Genomic DNA, 22,220 nt, shown 5'->3' with positions numbered 1-22,220 from the left:
AATTTTCAGAAAAACAAGAAAAACACGCCAATGATTTTAATTTGCTTATATTTCAAAAAGTACTGAAGATAAGTACATAAAAGTATATATCAAATGAAAGGAAAATGAACCAAGATTTTGTTTTTAATACTCTCATGTTCAAATAATGAGTCAATCTGACAGAAAAATTCCATAAAATGCATTAATAAAAAAAATATTAAAAAAATTGGGACTGTCATTCCATCATGTAGGTGCTACAATATCAATCAGGTTATCAACCTGTCTTTCCTGTGAGCTAATGGATTCGGCATCTTTTCTTCAATAATATGCTCGGGAAATAATGTCCATTTCTGTTTCAAAAACTTTTCCTTCCATCGGTTATGAAATTGACCCCGCACTGATTTTTCTAATAGAGTGTATGCCTCTTTCATGGAAAGACGGACATGTATTTTTGTCGAATTTTCTGAATCTTACGCTTCTCTATAGCTGCTTTATCAGCACTGATGCCCACACGAGAAGGCACCCAACAAATATCAGCAGTTTCATTGCCACTGATGGCCACACGAGAAGGCACCCAACAAATATCAGCAGTTTCATTGCCACTGATGCCCACACGAGAAGGCACCCAACAAATATCAGCAGTTTCATTGCCGCTGATGCCCACACGAGAAGGCACCCAACAAATATCAGCAGTTTCATTGCCACTGATGCCCACACGAGAAGGCACCCAACAAATATCAGCAGTTTCATTGCCGCTGATGCCCACACGAGAAGGCACCCAACAAATATCAGCAGTTTCATTGCCACTGATGCCCACACGAGAAGGCACCCAACAAATATCAGCAGTTTCATTGCCGGCCACTGATGCCCACACGAGAAGGCACCCAACAAATATCAGCAGTTTCATTGCCGGCCACTGATGCCCACACGAGAAGGCACCCAACAAAAACTGACATCAGTACCTTTAATATTCAATGTACCAAATGATTTGCCTCGATAACTAAGTCAGGTCTTTCAAGACTAAATGATTCTACAGCATAAAGTATTGATTTGGAATCACATTAGAGAAAACTATTTGATAGCTCATCAAATACTTTGGAGCTTGTATGATAGCAATAAGCTCAGCTGTTAATATGGAAAGATTCTTTCTAATAAAGTAAGGTTTTTCGTCTTTAAAAGCAGGAACAGAAAAAGCTGCGCCAGCATTTTTGTCATCAAGAATCGATCCATATGTAAATATATGGAGATGATTCTGGTACACCTCTGCTATGTGTATTCTAGCAGTACTCGTCGTGATGTTGATATTTTCTTCCTTTTTTGTTTCAGAATAATTAATATTAAAATCTGCTTTCAACATTTCCAATGTGTGTGTGTGTGTGTGTGTGTGTGTGTGTGTGTGTGTGTGTGTGTGTGTGTGTGTGTGTGTGTGTGTGTGCAGTGATAGCCCAGGAGAAGACGGAGGCGGAGCTGAAGGCAGGGATCGGCAGCTTTGACAAGTCCAAGCTGAAGCACACCAAGACAGAGGAGAAGACGGTGCTGCCCAACACTGACGGTCAGTGTCTGCCTGTGTCTGTCTGCCTGTCTGTGTCTGTCTGTCTGCCTGTGTCTGTCTGTCTCTGTCTGTGTCTGTCTGTCTGTGTCTGTCTGCCTGTCTGTGTCTGTCTGTCTCTGTCTGTGTCTGTCTGCCTGTGTCTGTGTCTGTCTGCCTGTGTCTGTGTCTGTCTGTCTCTGTCTGTCTGTCTGCCTGTGTCTGTCTGTCTCTGTCTGTGTCTGTCTGCCTGTGTCTGTGTCTGTCTGTCTGTGTCTGTCTGTCTCTGTCTGTGTCTGTCTGCCTGTCTGTGTCTGTCTGCCTGTGTCTGTGTCTGTCTGTCTCTGCCTGTCTGTGTCTGTCTGCCTATCTGTGTCTGCCTGTCTGTGTTTGTCTGCCTGTCTGTGTCTGTCTGCCTGTCTGTCTGTCTCTGCCTGTGTCTGTCTGTCTGTCTGTCTGTCTGTCTGCCTGTCTGTGTCTGTCTGCCAGTGTCTGCCAGTGTCTGCCTGTGTCTGTCTGCCTGTGTCTGTCTGCCTGTGTCTGTCTGCCTGTCTGTGTCTGTCTGCCTGTGTCTGTCTGTGTCTGCCTGTCTGTGTCTGTCTGTGTCTGTCTGCCTGTCTGTGTCTGTCTGCCTGTCTGTGTCTGTCTGTCTGTGTCTGTCTGTCTCTGCCTGTGTCTGTCTGCCTGTCTGTGTCTGTCTGCCTGTGTCTGTCTGCCTGTGTCTGCCTGTGTCTGTCTGCCTGTCTGTGTCTGTCTGCCTGTCTGTGTCTGTCTGTCTGTGTCTGTCTGCCTGTCTGTGTCTGTCTGTCTGTGTCTGTCTGCCTGTCTGTGTCTGTCTGTCTGTGTCTGCCTGTCTGTGTCTGTCTGTGTGTCTGCCTGTGTGTGTCTGTCTGTCTGTCTGTGTCTGCCTATCTGTGTCTGTCTGTTGGTGTGTCTGTCTGTGTCTGTCTGTCTGTGTCTGTCTGTCTGTGTCTGCCTTCTGTGTCTGTCTGTCTGCCTGTCTGTCTGTGTCTGTCTGCCTGCCTGTCTGTGTCTGCCTGTCTGTGTCTGTCTGCCTGTGTCTGTGTGTTTGTGTGTCTGTGTTTGCCTGTCTGTGTCTGTCTGCCTGCCTGTCTGTGTCTGCCTGCCTGTCTGTGTCTGCCTGTCTGTCTGTGTCTGCCTGTCTGTCTGTGTCTGTGTGTTTGTGTGTCTGTGTTTGCCTGTCTGTGTCTGTCTGTCTGTCTGCCTGTCTGTGTCTGCCTGCCTGTCTGTGTCTGTCTGTCTGTCTGTGTCTGCCTGTCTGTGTCTGTCTGTCTGTGTCTGTCTGTCTGTCTGTGTGTGTCTGCCTGCCTGTCTGTGTCTGTCTGCCTGCCTGCCTGTCTGTGTCTGTCTGTCTGTGTCTGTCTGCCTGCCTGTCTGTGTCTGCCTGCCTGCCTGTCTGTGTCTGTCTGTCTGTGTCTGCCTGTCTGTGTCTGTCTGTCTGCCTGCCTGTCTGTGTCTGTCTGTCTGTCTGTGTCTGCCTGCCTGTCTGTGTCTGCCTGCCTGCCTGTCTGTGTCTGTCTGTCTGTGTCTGCCTGTCTGTGTCTGTCTGTCTGCCTGCCTGTCTGTGTCTGTCTGTCTGTCTGCCTGCCTGTCTGTGTCTGTCTGTCTGTGTCTGTCTGTCTGCCTGCCTGTCTGTGTCTGCCTGCCTGTGTCTGTCTGTCTGTCTGTGTCGGCCTGTCTGTGTCTGTCTGCCTGCCTGTCTGTGTCTGTCTGTCTGTGTCTGTCTGTGTCTACATGCCCGTGTCTGTCTGTGTGTCTGTGTCTGCCTGTCTGTGTCTGTGTGTCTGTCTGTCTGTTTGTGTGTGTGTGTGCTTGTCTGTGTGTGTGTGTCTGTCTGTGTCTGTCTTACTGTGTCTGCCTGCCTGTGTCTGTCTGCTTGTCTGTGTATGTCTGTGTCTGCCTGTCTTTGTGTGTGCCTGTCTGTCTGTCTGTCTGTGTCTGTCTGCCTGCGTCTGTCTGCCTGTCGGTGTGTGTGTGCCTGTGTGCGTGCGTGTATGCTTACGTGTGAACCGGATAACAAGACAGACATATATGTATGTATGTATGTATGTATGTATGTATGTATGTATGTATGTATTTTAAAAAAATAATAAAAATTTTTTTTTCAAAGGTTTTTATTATTTTTTCATTAAAAAGTTTATCTGTCACTTGGTTGTGGATTACTGTTCTTTGTTGCTGGCTCCCTTAATAATTTTTACTCTCAGGTGATTTTGATGCACTTTTCTGTCAATTATTTCATGTGCACTCCCTTTTGTGTGTGTGTGTGTGTGTGTGTGTGTGTGTGTGTGTGTGTGTGTGTGTGTGTGTGTGTGCAGCCATCGCGGCAGAGAAGAAGGAGGAGGAGTTCAAGCAGTCCATTACAGGTTTCAACCGGCGCAGTCTGAAGAAGACCACCACTGACGTCAAGAACCCGCTGCCCAGCAAAGAAGGTACACTGCTGTCTGCGGTCTCCCCTCTCACCCACACACCTGTTTCAGTTGACACCTCTCCTCTACCTCTCACACACACACCTGTTTCAGTTGACACCTCTCCTCTACCTCTCTCACACACACCTGTTTCAGTTGACACCTCTCCTCTACCTCTCACCCACACACCTGTTTCAGTTGACACCTCTCCTCTACCTCTCACACACACACCTGTTTCAGTTGACACCTCTCCTCTACCTCTCACACACACACCTGTTTCAGTTGACACCTCTCCTCTACCTCTCACACACACCTGTTTCAGTTGACACCTCTCCTCTACCTCTCACACACACACCTGTTTCAGTTGACACCTCTCCTCTACCTCTCACCCACACACCTGTTTCAGTTGACACCTCTCCTCTACCTCTCACACACACACCTGTTTCAGTTGACACCTCTCCTCTACCTCTCACACACACACCTGTTTCAGTTGACACCTCTCCTCTACCTCTCACACACACACCTGTTTCAGTTGACACCTCTCCTCTACCTCTCACACACACACCTGTTTCAGTTGACACCTCTCCTCTACCTCTCACACACACACCTGTTTCAGTTGACACCTCTCCTCTACCTCTCACACACACACCTGTTTCAGTTGACACCTCTCCTCTACCTCTCACACACACACCTGTTTCAGTTGACACCTCTCCTCTACCTCTCACACAGCTACCTGCACTGGCTGATTTTGTTAGTGTTTGTTTCAGTTTATAGGTCATTGAAAAGTATTTAAACTTCTGGATACGTGATCCTCACAGGATGAAACGCTGTGTGTGTGTGTGTGTGTGTGTGTGTGTGTGTGTGTGTGTGTGTGTGTGTGTGTGTGTGTGCAGTAATTCAGCAGGAGAAGGCAGCCAAGTAGACCTCGCCAGCAGTCTTCACAGCGTATTCCCTGATGGAGAGAAACCTTCACACACCACAACTGTTCACCCCCCCCCCCCACCCACGTCCGTCTCTCCAGCCATGTTCACAGCGGTTTCTGTGATGGAGAGAAACTTTCACGTTGACAGACACCACAACTGTTCACCCCCCTCCACCCCCCCTCACCCCCTCACCACCCACGCCCATCTCTCCAGCCATGTTCACAGCGGATTCCCTGATGGAGAGAAACCTTCACACCCACCACAATTGTTCACCCCCCGCCCCACGTTCCTTTTTCGCCAGGCGTGTTCACAGCAGGTTTACTGAAACTGGAGCCTTGACACGGACAGGGCAGCTCTGTGTGTGGCACAGACTGGAGCCTTGACACGGTCAGAGCAGTTCTGTGTTGCACAGACTGGAGCCTTGACACGGACAGAGCAGTTCTGTGTTGCACAGACTGGAGCCTTGACACGGACAGAGCAGTTCTGTGTTGCACAGACTGGAGCCTTGACACGGACAGAGCAGCTCTGTGTGGCACAGACTGGAGCCTTGACACGGACAGAGCAGCTCTGTGTGGCACAGACTGGAGCCTTGACACGGACAGGGCAGCTCTGTGTGGCACAGACTGGAGCCTTGACATGGACAGAGCAACTCTGTGTGTGGCACAGACTGGAGCCTTGACACGGACAGGGCAGTTCTGTGTTGCACAGACTGGAGCCTTGACACGGACAGGGCAGCTCTGTGTGGCACAGACTGGAGCCTTGACACGGACAGGGCAGCTCTGTGTTGCACAGACTGGAGCCTTGACACGGTCAGGGCAGTTCTGTGTGGCACAGACTGGAGCCTTGACACGGACAGAGCAGTTCTGTGTGGCACAAACCGAAGGTATACGTCACTGCAGACCATTTTCTGGAGCTGGTAAGATGGCGGCACATCAATATAGCGGGTGAATCTTTATCAAAGTTTAGGATAATAACCCACAGAATAGAGTCAAATTCTATAGAAAATAGGCCACAACATTCGCTTTTGGTCATATCGTTTCAAATATGAAGGAGAATTGACATTGAAACAGGTCCCAGAAGTCAGGACACGAAACAGGACTTTACCCACGGCGGATACAGGACTGTCTCTGTGGCGGGTACAGGACTGTCCCTGTGGCGGGTACAGGACTGTCCCTGTGGCGGATACAGGACTGTCCCTGTGGCGGGTACAGGACTGTCCCTGTGGCGGATACAGGACTGTCCCTGTGGCGGATACAGGACTGTCCCTGTGGCGGGTACTGTCTCTGTGGCGGGTACAGGACTGTCCCTGTGGCGGATACAGGACTGTCCCTGTGGCGGATACAGGACTGTCCCTGTGGCGGGTACAGGACTGTCCCTGTGGTGGACAGCACACACTGGGGGTTCAGATGTGGGGTGGACACAGTGATGGGGTGGACACAGTGGTGGGGTGAACACAGTGGGGGTTCAGATGTGGGGTGGACACAGTGGGGGTTCAGATGTGGGGTGAACACAGTGGTGGGGTGAACACAGTGGGGGTTCAGATGTGGGGTGAACACAGTGGTGGGGTGAACACAGTGGGGGTTCAGATGTGGGGTGGACACAGTGGTGGTTCAGATATGGGGTGAACACAGTGGGGGTTCAGATGTGGGGTGAACACAGTGGTGGGGTGAACACAGTGGGGGTTCAGATGTGGGGTGAACACAGTGGTGGGGTGAACACAGTGGGGGTTCAGATGTGGGGTGAACACAGTGGTGGGGTGGACACAGTGGGGGTTCAGATGTGGGGTGGACACAGTGGGGGTTCAGATGTTGGGTGAACACAGTGGGGGTTCAAATGTGGGGTGGACACAGTGGTGGGGTGGACACAGTGGTGGGGTGAACACAGTGGTGGGGTGGACACAGTGGTGGGGTGGACACAGTGGGGGTTCAGATGTTGGGTGAACACAGTGGGGGTTCAAATGTGGGGTGAACACAGTGGTGGGGTGGACACAGTGGTGGGGTGGACACAGTGGTGGGGTGGACACAGTGGGGGTTCAGATGTGGGGTGAACACAGTGGGGGTTCAGATGTGGGGTGAACACAGTGGTGGGGTGGACACAGTGGTGGGGTGAACACAGTGGTGGGGTGGACACAGTGGTGGGGTGGACACAGTGGGGGTTCAGATGTGGGGTGAACACAGTGGTGGGGTGGACACAGTGGTGGGGTGGACACAGTGGTGGGGTGGACACAGGGGTGGGGTGAACACAGTGGTGGGGTGGACACAGTGGTGGGGTGGACACAGTGGTGGGGTGGACACAGTGGGGGTTCAGATGTGGGGTGAACACAGTGGTGGGGTGGACACAGTGGTGGGGTGGACACAGTGGTGGGGTGAACACAGTGGTGGGGTGAACACAGTGGTGGGGTGAACACAGTGGTGGGGTGAACACAGTGGTGGGGTGAACACAGTGGTGGGGTGGACACAGTGGTGGGGTGGACACAGTGGTGGGGTGGACACAGTGGTGGGGTGAACACAGTGGTGGGGTGAACACAGTGGTGGGGTGGACACAGGGGTGGGGTGGACACAGTGGTGGGGTGGACACAGGGGTGGGGTGGACACAGTGGTGGGGTGAACACAGTGGTGGGGTGGTGGGGTGAACACAGTGGTGGGGTGGACACAGTGGTGGGGTGGTGGGGTGGACACAGTGGTGGGGTGGACACAGTGGTGGGGTGAGGCTGGGCGAACAGTGTGTTCAGTGTGAACTATTTCTGAAGGGAAGACTGATGAAGACACTGTACATAGTGCCTTGTGATAGTGATCACGTTTCATAGACATAGAGCATTCTATACCGTTACTGTTTGCATATGTGCCTTTTGTGATGCTGAACAGGTTTCATAGACATAGGACATTGTATTCTGTTACTGTTTGCATATGTGCCTTTTGTGATGCTGAACACGTTACATAGACATAGAGCTTTCCATACCGTTACTGTTTCCATATGTGCCTTTTGTGATGGTGAAATGTTTCATAGACATAGAGCATTCTGTACCGTTACTGTTGTCATTTGTCATCTTTCTTTCTTTCTTTTCTTTACAAGGATTGAACAGCTTTAACCCCGTTGTTCACTTGTTGGTTTCAAGTGAACAAACAATTTTAGCGAATAAATAGATCGACGCATAAAATACAGTAATCAACAAAGAATGGTTCAGGTGTTTGGTTTCAGTGGTCGTGATAAACATCATGAACACAGCTGAACTGGTTCACACATTGGCCTGGTGAGAACGATGTTATCTTTGTCAGGGTTTGGACGGCATACGGATGTCATTATTTGTGGGGGACTGGATGTCGTTATATGTGTGAGGGTTTGAATGTCGTTATGTCGTTATATGTGTAGGGAGTTGGATGTCGTTATATGTGTAGGGGGTTGGATGTCGTTATATGTGTGAGGGTTTGGATGTCGTTATAATTATGTGTGAGGGTTTGGATGTCGTTATATGTGTGGGGGTTTGGATGTCGTTATAATTATGTGTGAGGGGTTGGATGTCGTTATATGTGTGGGGGTTTGGATGTCGTTATATGTGTAGGGGGTTGGATGTCGTTATATGTGTAGGGGGTTGGATGTCGTTATAATTATGTGTGAGGGTTTGGATGTCGTTATAATTATGTGTGAGGGTTTGGATGTCGTTATAATTATGTGTGAGGGTTTGGATGTCGTTATATGTGTGAGGGTTTGGATGTCGTTATATGTGTAGGGGGTTGGATGTCGTTATATGTGTAGGGGGTTGGATGTCGTTATATGTGTAGGGGGTTGGATGTCGTTATAATTATGTGTGAGGGTTTGGATGTCGTTATAATTATGTGTGAGGGTTTGGATGTCGTTATATGTGTAGGGGGTTGGATGTCGTTATATGTGTGAGGGTTTGGATGTCGTTATATGTGTGAGGGTTTGGATGTCGTTATAATTATATGTGAGGGTTTGGATGTCGTTATATCTGTGAGGGTTTGGAAGTCGTTATAATTATGTGTGGGGGTTTGGATGTCGTTATATGTGTGGGGGTTTGGATGTCGTTATATGTGTACGGGGTTGGATGTCGTTATATGTGTGAGGGTTTGAGTGTCGTTATATGTGTAGGGGGTTGGATGTCGTTATATGTGTTGGGGTTTGGATGTCGTTATATGTGCTGGGGTTTGGATGTCGTTATAATTATGTGTGGGGGTTTGGATGTCGTTATAATTATGTGTGGGGGTTTGGATGTCATGAAATGGAAGTATCCCGAACCTTGGATATTCAAAAACATTGCCTACAGTGATCAAGAAATTTGTCGTCTTCCCCTTTTTATGTTTTAACATACGAGTCATACCACAAAATAGCCAGAAAATCCAGATGTACAACCAATGGGTGGTCCCATTGGGCCTACTGAAGCTAATTTTGCGTATTGCTTGTTAATTAGAATCATACCCATATTCAGGGACGATCAGACTGTAGAGATCATGGGCATTGTGTGAGGACCCGTGGAAACAATACAGAATTATTTCTGGTAAATTTTGTCAGCAAGTACCAGTGGAAAGGACAGAGAAATATTCCTGTCAAATCATGTCATTAAAGACCTGTGGAAAGAACAGAGAAATATTCCTGTCAAATCATGTCACTAAAGACCTGTGGAAAGAACAGAGAAATATTCCTGTCAAATCATGTCACTAAAGACCTGTGGAAAGAACAGAGAAATATTCCTGTCAAATCATGTCACTAAAGACCTGTGGAAAGAACAGAGAAATATTCCTGTCAAATCAGGTCACTAAAAACCTGTGGAAAGAACAGAGAAATATTCCTGTCAAATCAGGTCACTAAAGACCTGTGGACAGAACAGAGAAATATTCCTGTCAAATCAGGTCACTAAAGACCTGTGGAAAGAACAGAGAAATATTCCTGTCAAATCATGTCACTAAAGACCTGTGGAAAGAACAGAGAAATATTCCTGTCAAATCATGTCACTAAAGACCTGTGGAAAGAACAGAGAAATATTCCTGTCAAATCATGTCACTAAAGACCTGTGGAAAGAACAGAGAAATATTCCTGTCAAATCATGTCACTAAAGACCTGTGGAAAGAACAGAGAAATATTCCTGTCAAATCAGGTCACTAAAAACCTGTGGAAAGAACAGAGAAATATTCCTGTCAAATCATGTCATTAAAGACCTGTGGAAAGAACAGAGAAATATTCCTGTCAAATCAGGTCATTAAAGACCTGTGGAAAGAACAGAGAAATATTCCTGTCAAATCATGTTACTAAAAACCTGTGGAAAGAACAGAGAAATAATTCCTTGCAAATGGTGTCAGTGGATGAATTCAGACATAACTGTTTTACCCAGTGTCAATTGGAAATGGGTGATTGTTTGGTTGAGCTTGTTGTCCTAGTATTCAACAAAAGTCTGTTTCGCTGGGGCTTTGTTTCGAAATCTTTTGTATTCTGTGTTACAACCTAATTGGAAGATGGTTAGGTTGTACGACAGATTTAACCAGCAGTTGATCTTAAGCATACTTTGTAATAGATGTTTCTGCTTACAAGAAGAGAGAAATGTGCACATCTGTTTGATTCAGAGTTTCATATTGTTGACAAGGAAGGGACCTGTCTGAACACACTTTCTTTCTCCTTTACTTTCCAGCGAATGTAGAATTCAGTCTTGTTTTTAGAAAGTTACATCACAAGCAGACCTCCAAAGACCTCGTAAGTGATTAGTCATTTATGCAATTTAATGGAACGACTGAAAATGATGGATACACCCTTAGTTTATTGAAATGCACGTTAATGAAACGACTGGAAATGACGAATACACCTTGTGTGCACTGGTTTTGTGAAACAGACTACAGGCAGGGAACTGTTGTTGGACTCCTTGCTCTGTTAAAACAAGAGATGACAATTGTCAACATCAAATTGGCACTAAACAATTTTATTTTTGTTTTTCGCCCCATTATTTGTGTTGATTGCTTTACGTACAGTGTTTACAGAATGATTACAGTGTCTACATAATGATTATTGTGTCTTAACAGAATGATTACAGTGTCTTTACAGAATGATTTAAACGCTTATTTCTTGACTTTGTAAGTTTCACAATGCAAGACTTGGTTCTGGTTGGAAGAGAGGAAATTTTAGCTTGATTTTCGTCTATCAGAATCATGTTCTGTAAACATTAACATGTGTGTTTGTATTCATGCCTATTTGTCTGATTTTTTCTCTCCAAAATATGTAACCATGCTTACATGTTATATTAATCATGGTGTGTACTTCATTCGATTGGGATTGTATCACCGAAAGAATATTGTGATTATCTGGAATATATGAGTGATGTCATAAACCTTTGTAAACTTACTGGCTTGTATTACGTTTTGCATTGCTTCGCGACTGCATTCCATCTATTTTAGACTCGATGTTTAGAAGGAAACATTGGATACATTACCAAGGTTTGGTGAAAGTGAGAGGGTTATTCCAAACATGTACAATTCCTTTGCGCCAGTATTGCTTTTTCCTGTTCTTACTGCACGCCATAGTTGTGAATCTTGGAGTTGATAGACAATGCAAGGGAGGAAAGCGATGGTATCGACCGGATCGTGACAGAAAAAAAGGTTATCTCCCTGCAGGACATTCCGAGCAGTCAGTGTGGGGGAGAGGGGAGACAGCTGTAGTCATGGCGACAGACTGTCTCGCCGTTCATCCAGCACTGCTCCCTGTTCACACTCCACGTGCCGCTGTGTCACTTTCCGGGGACAGTGGAACATAGTTTCAAATACAATCCTTACAAATGCAGAATCATTACATCTAAACAGGTACTGCGATCAACTCAGCAAAGATAAAAGTGCTTTCATGCAGCTGCAAACACGAGTTCTGTTAATCAAACACAATATTAACATTCTTCACAGTTTGGCGCTAAATTGAACCATACAATTTCAAAGAAAATGGGTACTGGCAATATAATGTAAATTTTTGGACTGTCTGAATTCAGTCATGCAATCTTTAGAACCCGACATTTGCGGATGTTTGGAAGCAAGAGCTCATTGAATGCTTCTCTCCAACGAAAATGTTGGATCAAATAAAAGATTGACAACATGTTGGATCAAACAACAGACATTTTAGATCAAACAACAGACATGTTGGATCAAACAACAGACTGACGACATGTTGGATCAAACAACAGACTGACAACATGGATCAAACAACAGACTGACAACATGGATCAAACAACAGACATGTTGGATCAAACAACAGACTGACAACATGTTGGATCAAACAACAGACTGACGACATGTTGGATCAAACAACAGACATGTTGGATCAAACAACAGACTGACAACATGTTGGATCAAACAACAGACTGACGACATGTTGGATCAAACAACAGACTGACAACATGTTGGATCAAACAACAGACTGACAACATGTTGGATCAAACAACAGACATGTTGGATCAAACAACAGACTGACAACATGTTGGATCAAACAACAGACTGACGACATGTTGGATCAAACAACAGACTGACAACATGTTGGATCAAACAACAGACTGACAACATGTTGGATCAAACAACAGACATGTTGGATCAAACAACAGACTGACAACATGTTGGATCAAACAACAGACATGTTGGATCAAACAACAGACTGACGACATGTTGGATCAAACAACAGACTGACAACATGTTGGATCAAACAACAGACTGACGACATGTTGGATCAAACAACAGACTGACAACATGTTGGATCAAACAACAGACTGACAACATGTTGGATCAAACAACAGACATGTTTGATCAAACAACAGACTGACAACATGTTGGATCAAACAACAGACTGACAACATGTTTGATCAAACAACAGACTGACAACATGTTGGATCAAACAACAGACTGACGACATGTTGGATCAAACAACAGACATGTTGGATCAAACAACAGACTGACAACATGTTTGATCAAACAACAGACTGACATGTTGGATCAAACAACAGACTGACGACATGTTGGATCAAACAACAGACTGACAACATGTTGGATCAAACAACAGACTGACAACATGTTTGATCAAACAACAGACTGACATGTTGGATCAAACAACAGACTGACGACATGTTGGATCAAACAACAGACTGACAACATGTTGGATCAAACAACAGACTGACATGTTGGATCAAACAACAGACTGACGACATGTTGGATCAAACAACAGACTGACAACATGTTGGATCAAACAACAGACTGACATGTTGGATCAAACAACAGACTGACGACATGTTGGATCAAACAACAGACATGTTGGATCAAACAACAGACTGACAACATGTTGGATCAAACAACAGACCGACATGTTGGATCAAACAACAGACTGACATGTTGGATCAAACAACAGACATGTTGGATCAAACAACAGACTGACAACATGTTGGATCAAACAACAAACATGTTGGATCAAACAACAGACTGGCAACATGTTGGATCAAACAACAGACTGACAACATGTTGGATCAAACAACAAACATGTTGGATCAAACAACAGACTGACGACATGTTGGATCAAACAACAGACCGGTATTAGTGAGGCATTGGTTCTTGACATGTTGGATCAAATAAATGCTGTGGTTAACTGCCTTCCATCTTTGTTTACATGTGGAAACAGGTGGATGTGACATGTACATGTGCGTGCGTGCGTGTGTGTGTGTGTGTGTGTGCGTGCGTGCGTGAAACAAGGGTGGTTTCAATTTGATGCTTTGCATGCCCGATGGTCGTACAACCCTGCCCCCCCCCCCCTCCCCCCCCCCTGCCTCCCACAAGCACGCACGCCTTCGGTATCACACAAACAAATCTGTCAGCACGAGTTTATTAAACGGACAGTAGGCCTATATGAATCACGTACAATGTTAACATAGTAATCAATACAGCTGCTGGATTGTGAGATTTCAGTTTAGAATATGCAGAGGGCAGCTTGCAGAAAGGGAAAGAAAGAAATAACGCATTTTCTGAATATATTTGTACTTACTTTAAGTATATATATATATATATATATATATATATATATATATATATATATATATATATATTACAAAGCTGATACAAATAAAAAACCTATGCCACGCTGCGCACTGATGTCGGAAAAGAACAACATGACATTTGAACATGTCACCCATCACGTGGTCAACGCGGCTTTGAGGGTCAAGGTCACACATCAACACATCACCCGTGTGAGAATGATGGACTGTGTGTGGAGACACTGCCACTCACACAGCTGTGTGAATCATGGAAAAGGACCGTTTACACTCCTACTCCACACATGTGGTTTTTACTCTGTTTGTTAAAGACATTGTTCGCTCGCACACACACACACATGCGCGCGCGCACACCGACACTCACACCTTCTGTGTTCCTCGCTCCTTCTGTTACATATGCACTTGAATCTTACATGCATGCCGAGTTACACACACTATTGCGCGTACACACGCACGCACACACAGACATAAATGCACACACACACGCGCGCACACACATATGCATGCGCTCGCACACTGCACAAACACACACATGCATGCACAAACACGCAGAAACATTTTTCATTGTGTCAGTGTTGTGTGACACAAACCTGGTGACAATGATCAACAGCCACCACACCACTCAGTCACAGGTCAGTGCAGAGTCTCTTCCACAGGGGGACCTAGCGGTGACCCCACAGTCACAGCACTTCTGTGTTGACACTGGGAACTGACAACGTATCAATAAGCAGCAGAGAAGAACCCAGAGATAGTGACTGTGGAAATAAATACATGCATACATAACACAGACCAAAATGGCAAGATGGATGTTTTGCTTCATCAGTTCCTGTTGACATGAAACGTCCTGGCTGCCGAGGCCATCCACAGGGATGACAGGCACTGGGTCAGCACACAGAACAGTGTTCAGGAGAACAGACATAGAGCACACAGAACATAGTGTTCAGGAGAACAGACATAGAGCACACAGAACATAGTGTTCAGGAGAACAGACACAGAGCACACAGAACATAGTGTTCAGGAGAACAGACACAGAGCACACAGACAGTGTTCAGGAGAACAGACGTAGAACACACAGAACATAGTGTTCAGGAGAACAGACATAGAGCACACAGAACAGTGTTCAGGAGAACAGACATAGAGCACACAGAACATAGTGTTCAGGAGAACAGACATAGAGCACACAGAACAGTGTTCAGGAGAACAGACGTCAGAGCACACAGAACAGTGTTCAGGAGAACAGACATAGAGCACACAGAACATAGTGTTCAGGAGAACAGACATAGAGCACACAGAACATAGTGTTCAGGAGAACAGACATAGAGCACACAGAACATAGTGTTCAGGAGAACAGACATAGAACACACAGAACATAGTGTTCAGGAGAACAGACGTAGAACACACAGAACATAGTGTTCAGGAGAACAGACATAGAGCACACAGAACATAGTGTTCAGGAGAACAGACGTAGAACACACAGAACATAGTGTTCAGGAGAACAGACGTAGAACACAGAGAACATAGTGTTCAGGAGCACAGACACAGAGCGCACAGAACAGTGTTCAGGAGAACAGACTTAGAACACACAGAAAATAGCGTTCTCCTCTGGACAGACATACAACAGTGTTCTCTGTTCTCCTCTGGAAAGACATAGAACACAGTGTTCTCCTCTGGACAAAAAATATATTGTTCTCCTCTGGACAGGCATAGAACATAGCGTTCTCATCTGGACAGACATAGAAAACAGCGTTGTTCACTGGACAGACATAGAACAGCGTTGTTCACTGGACAGACATAGAACAGCGTTGTTCACTGGACAGACATAGAACAAAAGTGTTATTCACTGGACAGACATAGAACAGCGTTGTTCACTGGACAGACATAGAACAGCGTTGTTCACTGGACAGACATAGAACAGCGTTGTTCACTGGACAGACATAGAACAAAAGTGTTATTCACTGGACAGACATAGAACAGCGTTGTTCACTGGACAGACAGAACAAAAGTGTTATTCACTGGACAGACATAGAACAGCGTTGTTCACTGGACAGACAGAACAAAAGTGTTATTCACTGGACAGACATAGAACAGCGTTGTTCACTGGACAGACAGAACAAAAGTGTTATTCACTGGACAGACATAGAACAGCATTGTTCACTGGACAGACATAGAACAGCGTTGTTCACTGGATACAATCACAGTTCAGCAGAATGTTTGGGGATGGACCCTGTGAGGGAGAAGGGTGAAGTGCATGTCAATGATGGACCCCCTCAACGCCCCGCCGCCCCCCCTCCCACCCTGTCCCACCATCTCTCTCTGCCTTCCTCCTCATGGACCTCACTCCGTGTAATGACAGTGACGATGACAGTAACAATGACAGAGGCAATGGCAAAGGCAATGGACAGACCTCAGTGATGGTGTGGGGATGACAGAAGACAGATAATGACAGCTGGTGGACAGACCTCAGTGATGGTGTGGGGATGACAGAAGATAATGACAGCTGGTGGACAGACCTCAGTGATGGTGTGGGGATGACAGAAGATAATGACAGCTGGTGGACAGACCTCAGTGATGGTGTGGGGATGACAGAAGACAGATAATGACAGCTGGTGGACAGACCTCAGTGATGGTGTGGGGATGACAGAAGATAATGACAGCTGGTGGACAGACCTCAGTGATGGTGTGGGGATGACAGAAGACAGATAATGACAGCTGGTGGACAGACCTCAGTGATGGTGTGGGGATGACAGAAGACAGATAATGACAGCTGGTGGACAGACCTCAGTGATGGTGTGGGGATGACAGAAGACAGATAATGACAGCTGGTGGACAGACCTCAGTGATGGTGTGGGGATGACAGAAGACAGATAATGACAGCTGGTGGACAGACCTCAGTGATGGTGTGGGGATGACAGAAGACAGATAATGACAGCTGGTGGACAGACCTCAGTGATGGTGTGGGGATGACAGAAGACAGATAATGACAGCTGTTGGACAGACCTCAGTGATGGTGTGGGGATGACAGAAGACAGATAATGACAGCTGGTGGACAGACCTCAGTGATGGTGTGGGGATGACAGAAGATAATGACAGCTGGTGGACAGACCTCAGTGATGGTGTGGGGATGACAGAAGATAATGACAGCTGGTGGACAGACCTCAGTGATGGTGTGGGGATGACAGAAGACAGATAATGACAGCTGGTGGACAGACCTCAGTGATGGTGTGGGGATGACAGAAGATAATGACAGCTGGTGGACAGACCTCAATGATGGTGTGGGGATGACAGAAGATAATGACAGCTGTTGGACAGACCTCAATGATGGTGTGGGGATGACAGAAGATAATGACAGCTGGTGGACAGACCTCAGTGATGGTGTGGGGATGACAGAAGATAATGACAGCTGGTGGACAGACCTCAATGATGGTGTGGGGATGACAGAAGATAATGACAGCTGGTGGACAGACCTCAGTGATGGTGGGGGGATGACAGAAGATAATGACAGCTGGTGGACAGACCTCAGTGATGGTGTGGGGATGACAGAAGATAATGACAGCTGGTGGACAGACCTCAGTGATGGTGTGGGGATGACAGAAGATAATGACAGCTGGTGGACAGACCTCAGTGATGGTGTGGGGATGACAGAAGATAATGACAGCTGTTGGACAGACCTCAATGATAGTGTGGGGATGACAGAAGATAATGACAGCTGGTGGACAGACCTCAATGATGGTGTGGGGATGACAGAAGACAGATAATGACAGCTGGTGGACAGACCTCAATGATGGTGTGGGGATGACAGAAGATAATGACAGCTGGTGGACAGACCTCAGTGATGGTGTGGGGATGACAGAAGACAGATAATGACAGCTGGTGGACAGACCTCAGTGATGGTGGGGGGGTGACAGAAGATAATGACAGCTGGTGGACAGACCTCAGTGATGGTGTGGGGATGACAGAAGACAGATAATGACAGCTGGTGGACAGACCTCAGTGATGGTGGGGGGGTGACAGAAGATAATGACAGCTGGTGGACAGACCTCAGTGATGGTGTGGGGATGACAGAAGACAGATAATGACAGCTGGTGGACAGACCTCAATGATGGTGTGGGGATGACAGAAGACAGATAATGACAGCTGGTGGACAGACCTCAGTGATGGTGTGGGGATGACAGAAGACAGATAATGACAGCTGGTGGACAGACCTCAATGATGGTGTGGGGATGACAGAAGACGGTAGGTAAGAACAGTACTGTCTCAAGAGCTACTCCCGCCACAAAGACAGCAGATGAAAAGACCACTAGTATCCACGACTGCTTGAATGCAGAGGTGAAGCCTTTTTGGTGTGGTCAACAGCAGCACTGTCAAACAGGGTCAGTGATGGTGACTGACCTGAACTACATGCTGGCTAACACGCCACGTGCAGTCACCTTTCTTTGGCAGCAGCTTTGAAATGAAGGAAAGAAGGAAAAAAAAGTTATTCCCAAGCATTGGTCTGCAAACTCACTTTCCGCTCTGAATCCGGTGTCAAAACAAAGTTCACTCTGGAAGAAACACAGTGATGCCGGTTGGTGCGGAGAGAGACAGCCACACACAACAGCAGCAGCAACACAAAAAGCAGCAGTTGTCTGTTTTCACCAGTTGTGTGTGTGTGAGTGTGTGTGAGTGTGTGTGCGTGTGTGTGTGTGTGTGTGTGTGTGTGTGTGTGTGTGTGTGTGTGTGTGTGTGTGTGTGTGTGTGTGTGTGTGTGTGTGTGTGTGTGTGTGTGTGTGTGTGTGTGTGTGTGTGTGTATGTCTGGAAACGAATGATGTAAAAGTCCAAAAGTCAGTTGGAGTGATGGCCTAGAGGTAACGTGTCCACCTAGGAAGCGAGAGAATCTGAGCCCGCTGGTTCGAATTTACGACTCAGCCACCGATATTTTCTCCCCCTCCACTAGACCTTGAGTGGTGGTCTGGACGCTAGTCATTCGGATGAGACGATAAACCAAGGTCCTGTGTGCAGCATGCACTTAGGTCATGTAAAAGAACCCACGGCAACAAAAAGGTTGTCCCTGGCAAAATTCTGTAGAAGAATCCACTTTGATAGGAAAAACAAATAACACTGCACGCATGAAAAAATACAAAAAATGGGTGGCGCTGTAGTATAGCGACGCGCTCTTACTGGGGAGAGCAGCCCGAATTTCACACAGAGAAATCTGTTGTGATAAAAAAGAAATACAAATACAAATACACCTGGTACTTAAGCCATTCCTGTGACAAAATTCTGCTTCAAACCTTGCAACAAAACAGAATCTCTGAGGAGGTGACTTGTTTGTGTTGTTGATGATGTTGTTCATGATGTTGTTAGTGTTATTGTTACTGATGTTGTTGATGTTGTAGATGTAGTAGTTGTAGTTGATGCTGTTTGTATTGTTGCTGTTGGTGGTTAAGTTGATGTGGTTGTTGCTGTTGTTGTTGATGTAGTTGTAGCTGTTGCTGATGATGTTGTTGATGTAGGTGTTGTAGTTGCAGCTGATGTCATTCAGCTGGCACACACACAGCCCTTCACCAGAATGTTGCCGCCCTCAGAGTCACAGAGCACTGGCCACACGAAGAGGTCCACGTTGTGGGCATGTGACTGGTCACATGACCACCACAGCCTGTGCCTGACGTCATCGAAACGCGTGTCGTTGACGGCGAGGGTCATGGGCGGGGAGTGGAGGGTCATGGGCCAGGTGGTGAGGGCGGCCTCCTGCAGGAAGGCCTGTACCGCCTTGCTGCCCGCACTGCCCAAACTGAGGCCTTCCAGGGTCTGCCCGCTGTCCATCTGTTGGCCATGAGACATCTGTACACAGGGATACACTGACCGTGAGACATCTGTACACAGGGATACACTAGCTGTGAGACATCTGTACACAGGGATACACTGACCGTGAGACATCTGTACACAGGGATACACTGACCGTGAGACATCTATACACAGGGATACACTAGCCGTGAGACATCTGTACACAGGGATACACTGACCGTGAGACATCTGTACACAGGGATACACTGACCGTGAGACATCTGTACACAGGGATACACTGAGCTGTGAGACATCTGTACACAGGGATCCACTGACCGTGAGACATCTGTACACAGGGATACACTGACCGTGAGACATCTGTACACAGGGATACACTGACCGTGAGACATCTGTACACAGGGATACACTGACCGTGAGACATCTGTACACAGGGATACACTAGCCGTGAGACATCTGTACACAGGGATACACTGACCTGTGAGACATCTGTACACAGGGATACACTGACCGTGAGACATCTGTACACAGGGATACACTGACCGTGAGACATCTGTACACAGGGATACACTGACCGTGAGACATCTGTACACAGGGATACACTGACCGTGAGACATCTGTACACAAGGATACACTGACCGTGAGACATCTGTACACAGGGATACACTGACCGTGAGACACATCTGTACACAGGGATACACTAGCCGTGAGACATCTGTACACAGGGATACACTAGCCGTGAGACATCTGTACACAGGGATACACTGACCGTGAGACATCTGTACACAGGGATACACTGACCGTGAGACATCTGTACACAGGGATACACTAGCCGTGAGACATCTGTACACAGGGATACACTGACCGTGAGACATCTGTACACAGGGATACACTGACCGTGAGACCACACTGCACTACCATACACTGCCTGCCCCAGGTGTGTGTAACTAGACACACTGCACTACCATACACTACCTGCCCCAGGTGTGTGTAACTAGACACACTGCACTACCATCACTGCCTGCCCCAGGTGTGTGTAACCACACTGCACTACCATCACTGCCTGCTCCAGGTGTGTGTAACCACACTGCACTACCATCACTGCCTGCTCCAGGTGTGTGTAACCACACTGCACTACCATACACTGCCTGCCTCAGGTGTGTGTAACCACACTGCACTACCATACACTGCCTGCCTCAGGTGTGTGTAACTAGACACACTGCACTACCATACACTGCCTGCCCCAGGTGTGTGTAACCACACTGCACTACCATACACTGCCTGCCCCAGGTGTGTGTAACTAGACACACTGCACTACCATCACTGCCTGCTCCAGGTGTGTGTAACTAGACACACTGCACTACCATACACTGCCTGCCCCAGGTGTGTGTAACTAGACACACTGCACTACCATACACTGCCTGCCCCAGGTGTGTGTAACTAGACACACTGCACTACCATACACTGCCTGCCCCAGGTGTGTGTAACCACACTGCACTACCATCACTGCCTGCTCCAGGTGTGTGTAACCACACTGCACTACCATCACTGCCTGCTCCAGGTGTGTGTAACCACACTGCACTACCATACACTGCCTGCCCCAGGTGTGTGTAACCACACTGCACTACCATACACTGCGTGCCCCAGGTGTGTGTAACTAGACACACTGCACTACCATCACTGCCTGCTCCAGGTGTGTGTAACTAGACACACTGCACTACCATACACTGCGTGCCCCAGGTGTGTGTAACTAGACACACTGCACTACCATACACTGCGTGCCCCAGGTGTGTGTAACTAGACACACTGCACTACCATCACTGCCTGCCCCAGGTGTGTGTAACCACACTGCACTACCATCACTGCCTGCCCCAGGTGTGTGTAACCACACTGCACTACCATCACTGCCTGCCCCAGGTGTGTGTAACCACACTGCACTACCATCACTGCCTGCCCCAGGTGTGTGTAACCACACTGCACTACCATACACTGCCTGCCCCAGGTGTGTGTAACCACACTGCACTACCATACACTGCCTGCTCCAGGTGTGTGTAACCACACTGCACTACCATACACTGCCTGCTCCAGGTGTGTGTAACTAGACACACTGCACTACCATCACTGCCTGCCCCAGGTGTGTGTAACCACACTGCACTACCATCACTGCCTGCTCCAGGTGTGTGTAACCACACTGCACTACCATACACTGCCTGCTCCAGGTGTGTGTAACCACACTGCACTACCATCACTGCGTGCCCCAGGTGTGTGTAACCACACTGCACTACCATACACTGCCTGCCCCAGGTGTGTGTAACCACACTGCACTACCATCACTGCCTGCCCCAGGTGTGTGTAACTAGACACACTGCACTACCATCACTGCCTGCCCCAGGTGTGTGTAACCACACTGCACTACCATACACTGCCTGCCCCAGGTGTGTGTTACTAGACACACTGCACTACCATACACTGCCTGCCCCAGGTGTGTGTAACTAGACACACTGCACTACCATACACTGCCTGCCCCAGGTGTGTGTAACTAGACACACTGCACTACCATCACTGCCTGCCCCAG

At 47.3% G+C, this 22,220-nt stretch overlaps 2 protein-coding genes across 3 annotated transcripts in view; one reads left to right on the top strand and one right to left on the bottom strand.

Annotated features, from left to right (window-relative positions):
* The window catches only part of LOC143298933 (uncharacterized), a 60,826-nt gene extending 54,180 nt beyond the window's left edge, over positions 1-6,646 (top strand). Inside the window, exons 3-5 of the mRNA XM_076611966.1 lie at positions 1,418-1,531; positions 3,844-3,957; positions 4,827-6,646. Coding sequence (XP_076468081.1) covers positions 1,418-1,531; positions 3,844-3,957; positions 4,827-4,855 — 257 coding nt within the window. The 3' untranslated portion in view covers positions 4,856-6,646. The remainder of the gene's footprint in view (positions 1-1,417; positions 1,532-3,843; positions 3,958-4,826) is intronic.
* Positions 6,647-18,520: 11,874 nt separating this feature from the next.
* The window catches only part of LOC143299030 (uncharacterized), a 32,115-nt gene continuing 28,415 nt past the window's right edge, over positions 18,521-22,220 (bottom strand). For both annotated transcript variants that reach the window (XM_076612112.1, XM_076612114.1), the window contains one exon: positions 18,521-19,684. In XM_076612112.1, the coding sequence (XP_076468227.1) occupies positions 19,382-19,684 (303 nt within the window). In that variant the 3' untranslated portion in view covers positions 18,521-19,381. The remainder of the gene's footprint in view (positions 19,685-22,220) is intronic.

Source organism: Babylonia areolata, chromosome 24, assembly GCF_041734735.1.
Source record: "Babylonia areolata isolate BAREFJ2019XMU chromosome 24, ASM4173473v1, whole genome shotgun sequence".
Classification (NCBI taxonomy): Eukaryota; Metazoa; Mollusca; class Gastropoda; order Neogastropoda; family Buccinidae; genus Babylonia; species Babylonia areolata.
Note: the sequence above shows the minus strand (reverse complement) of the source record. Positions and strands in the feature narration are given on the sequence as shown.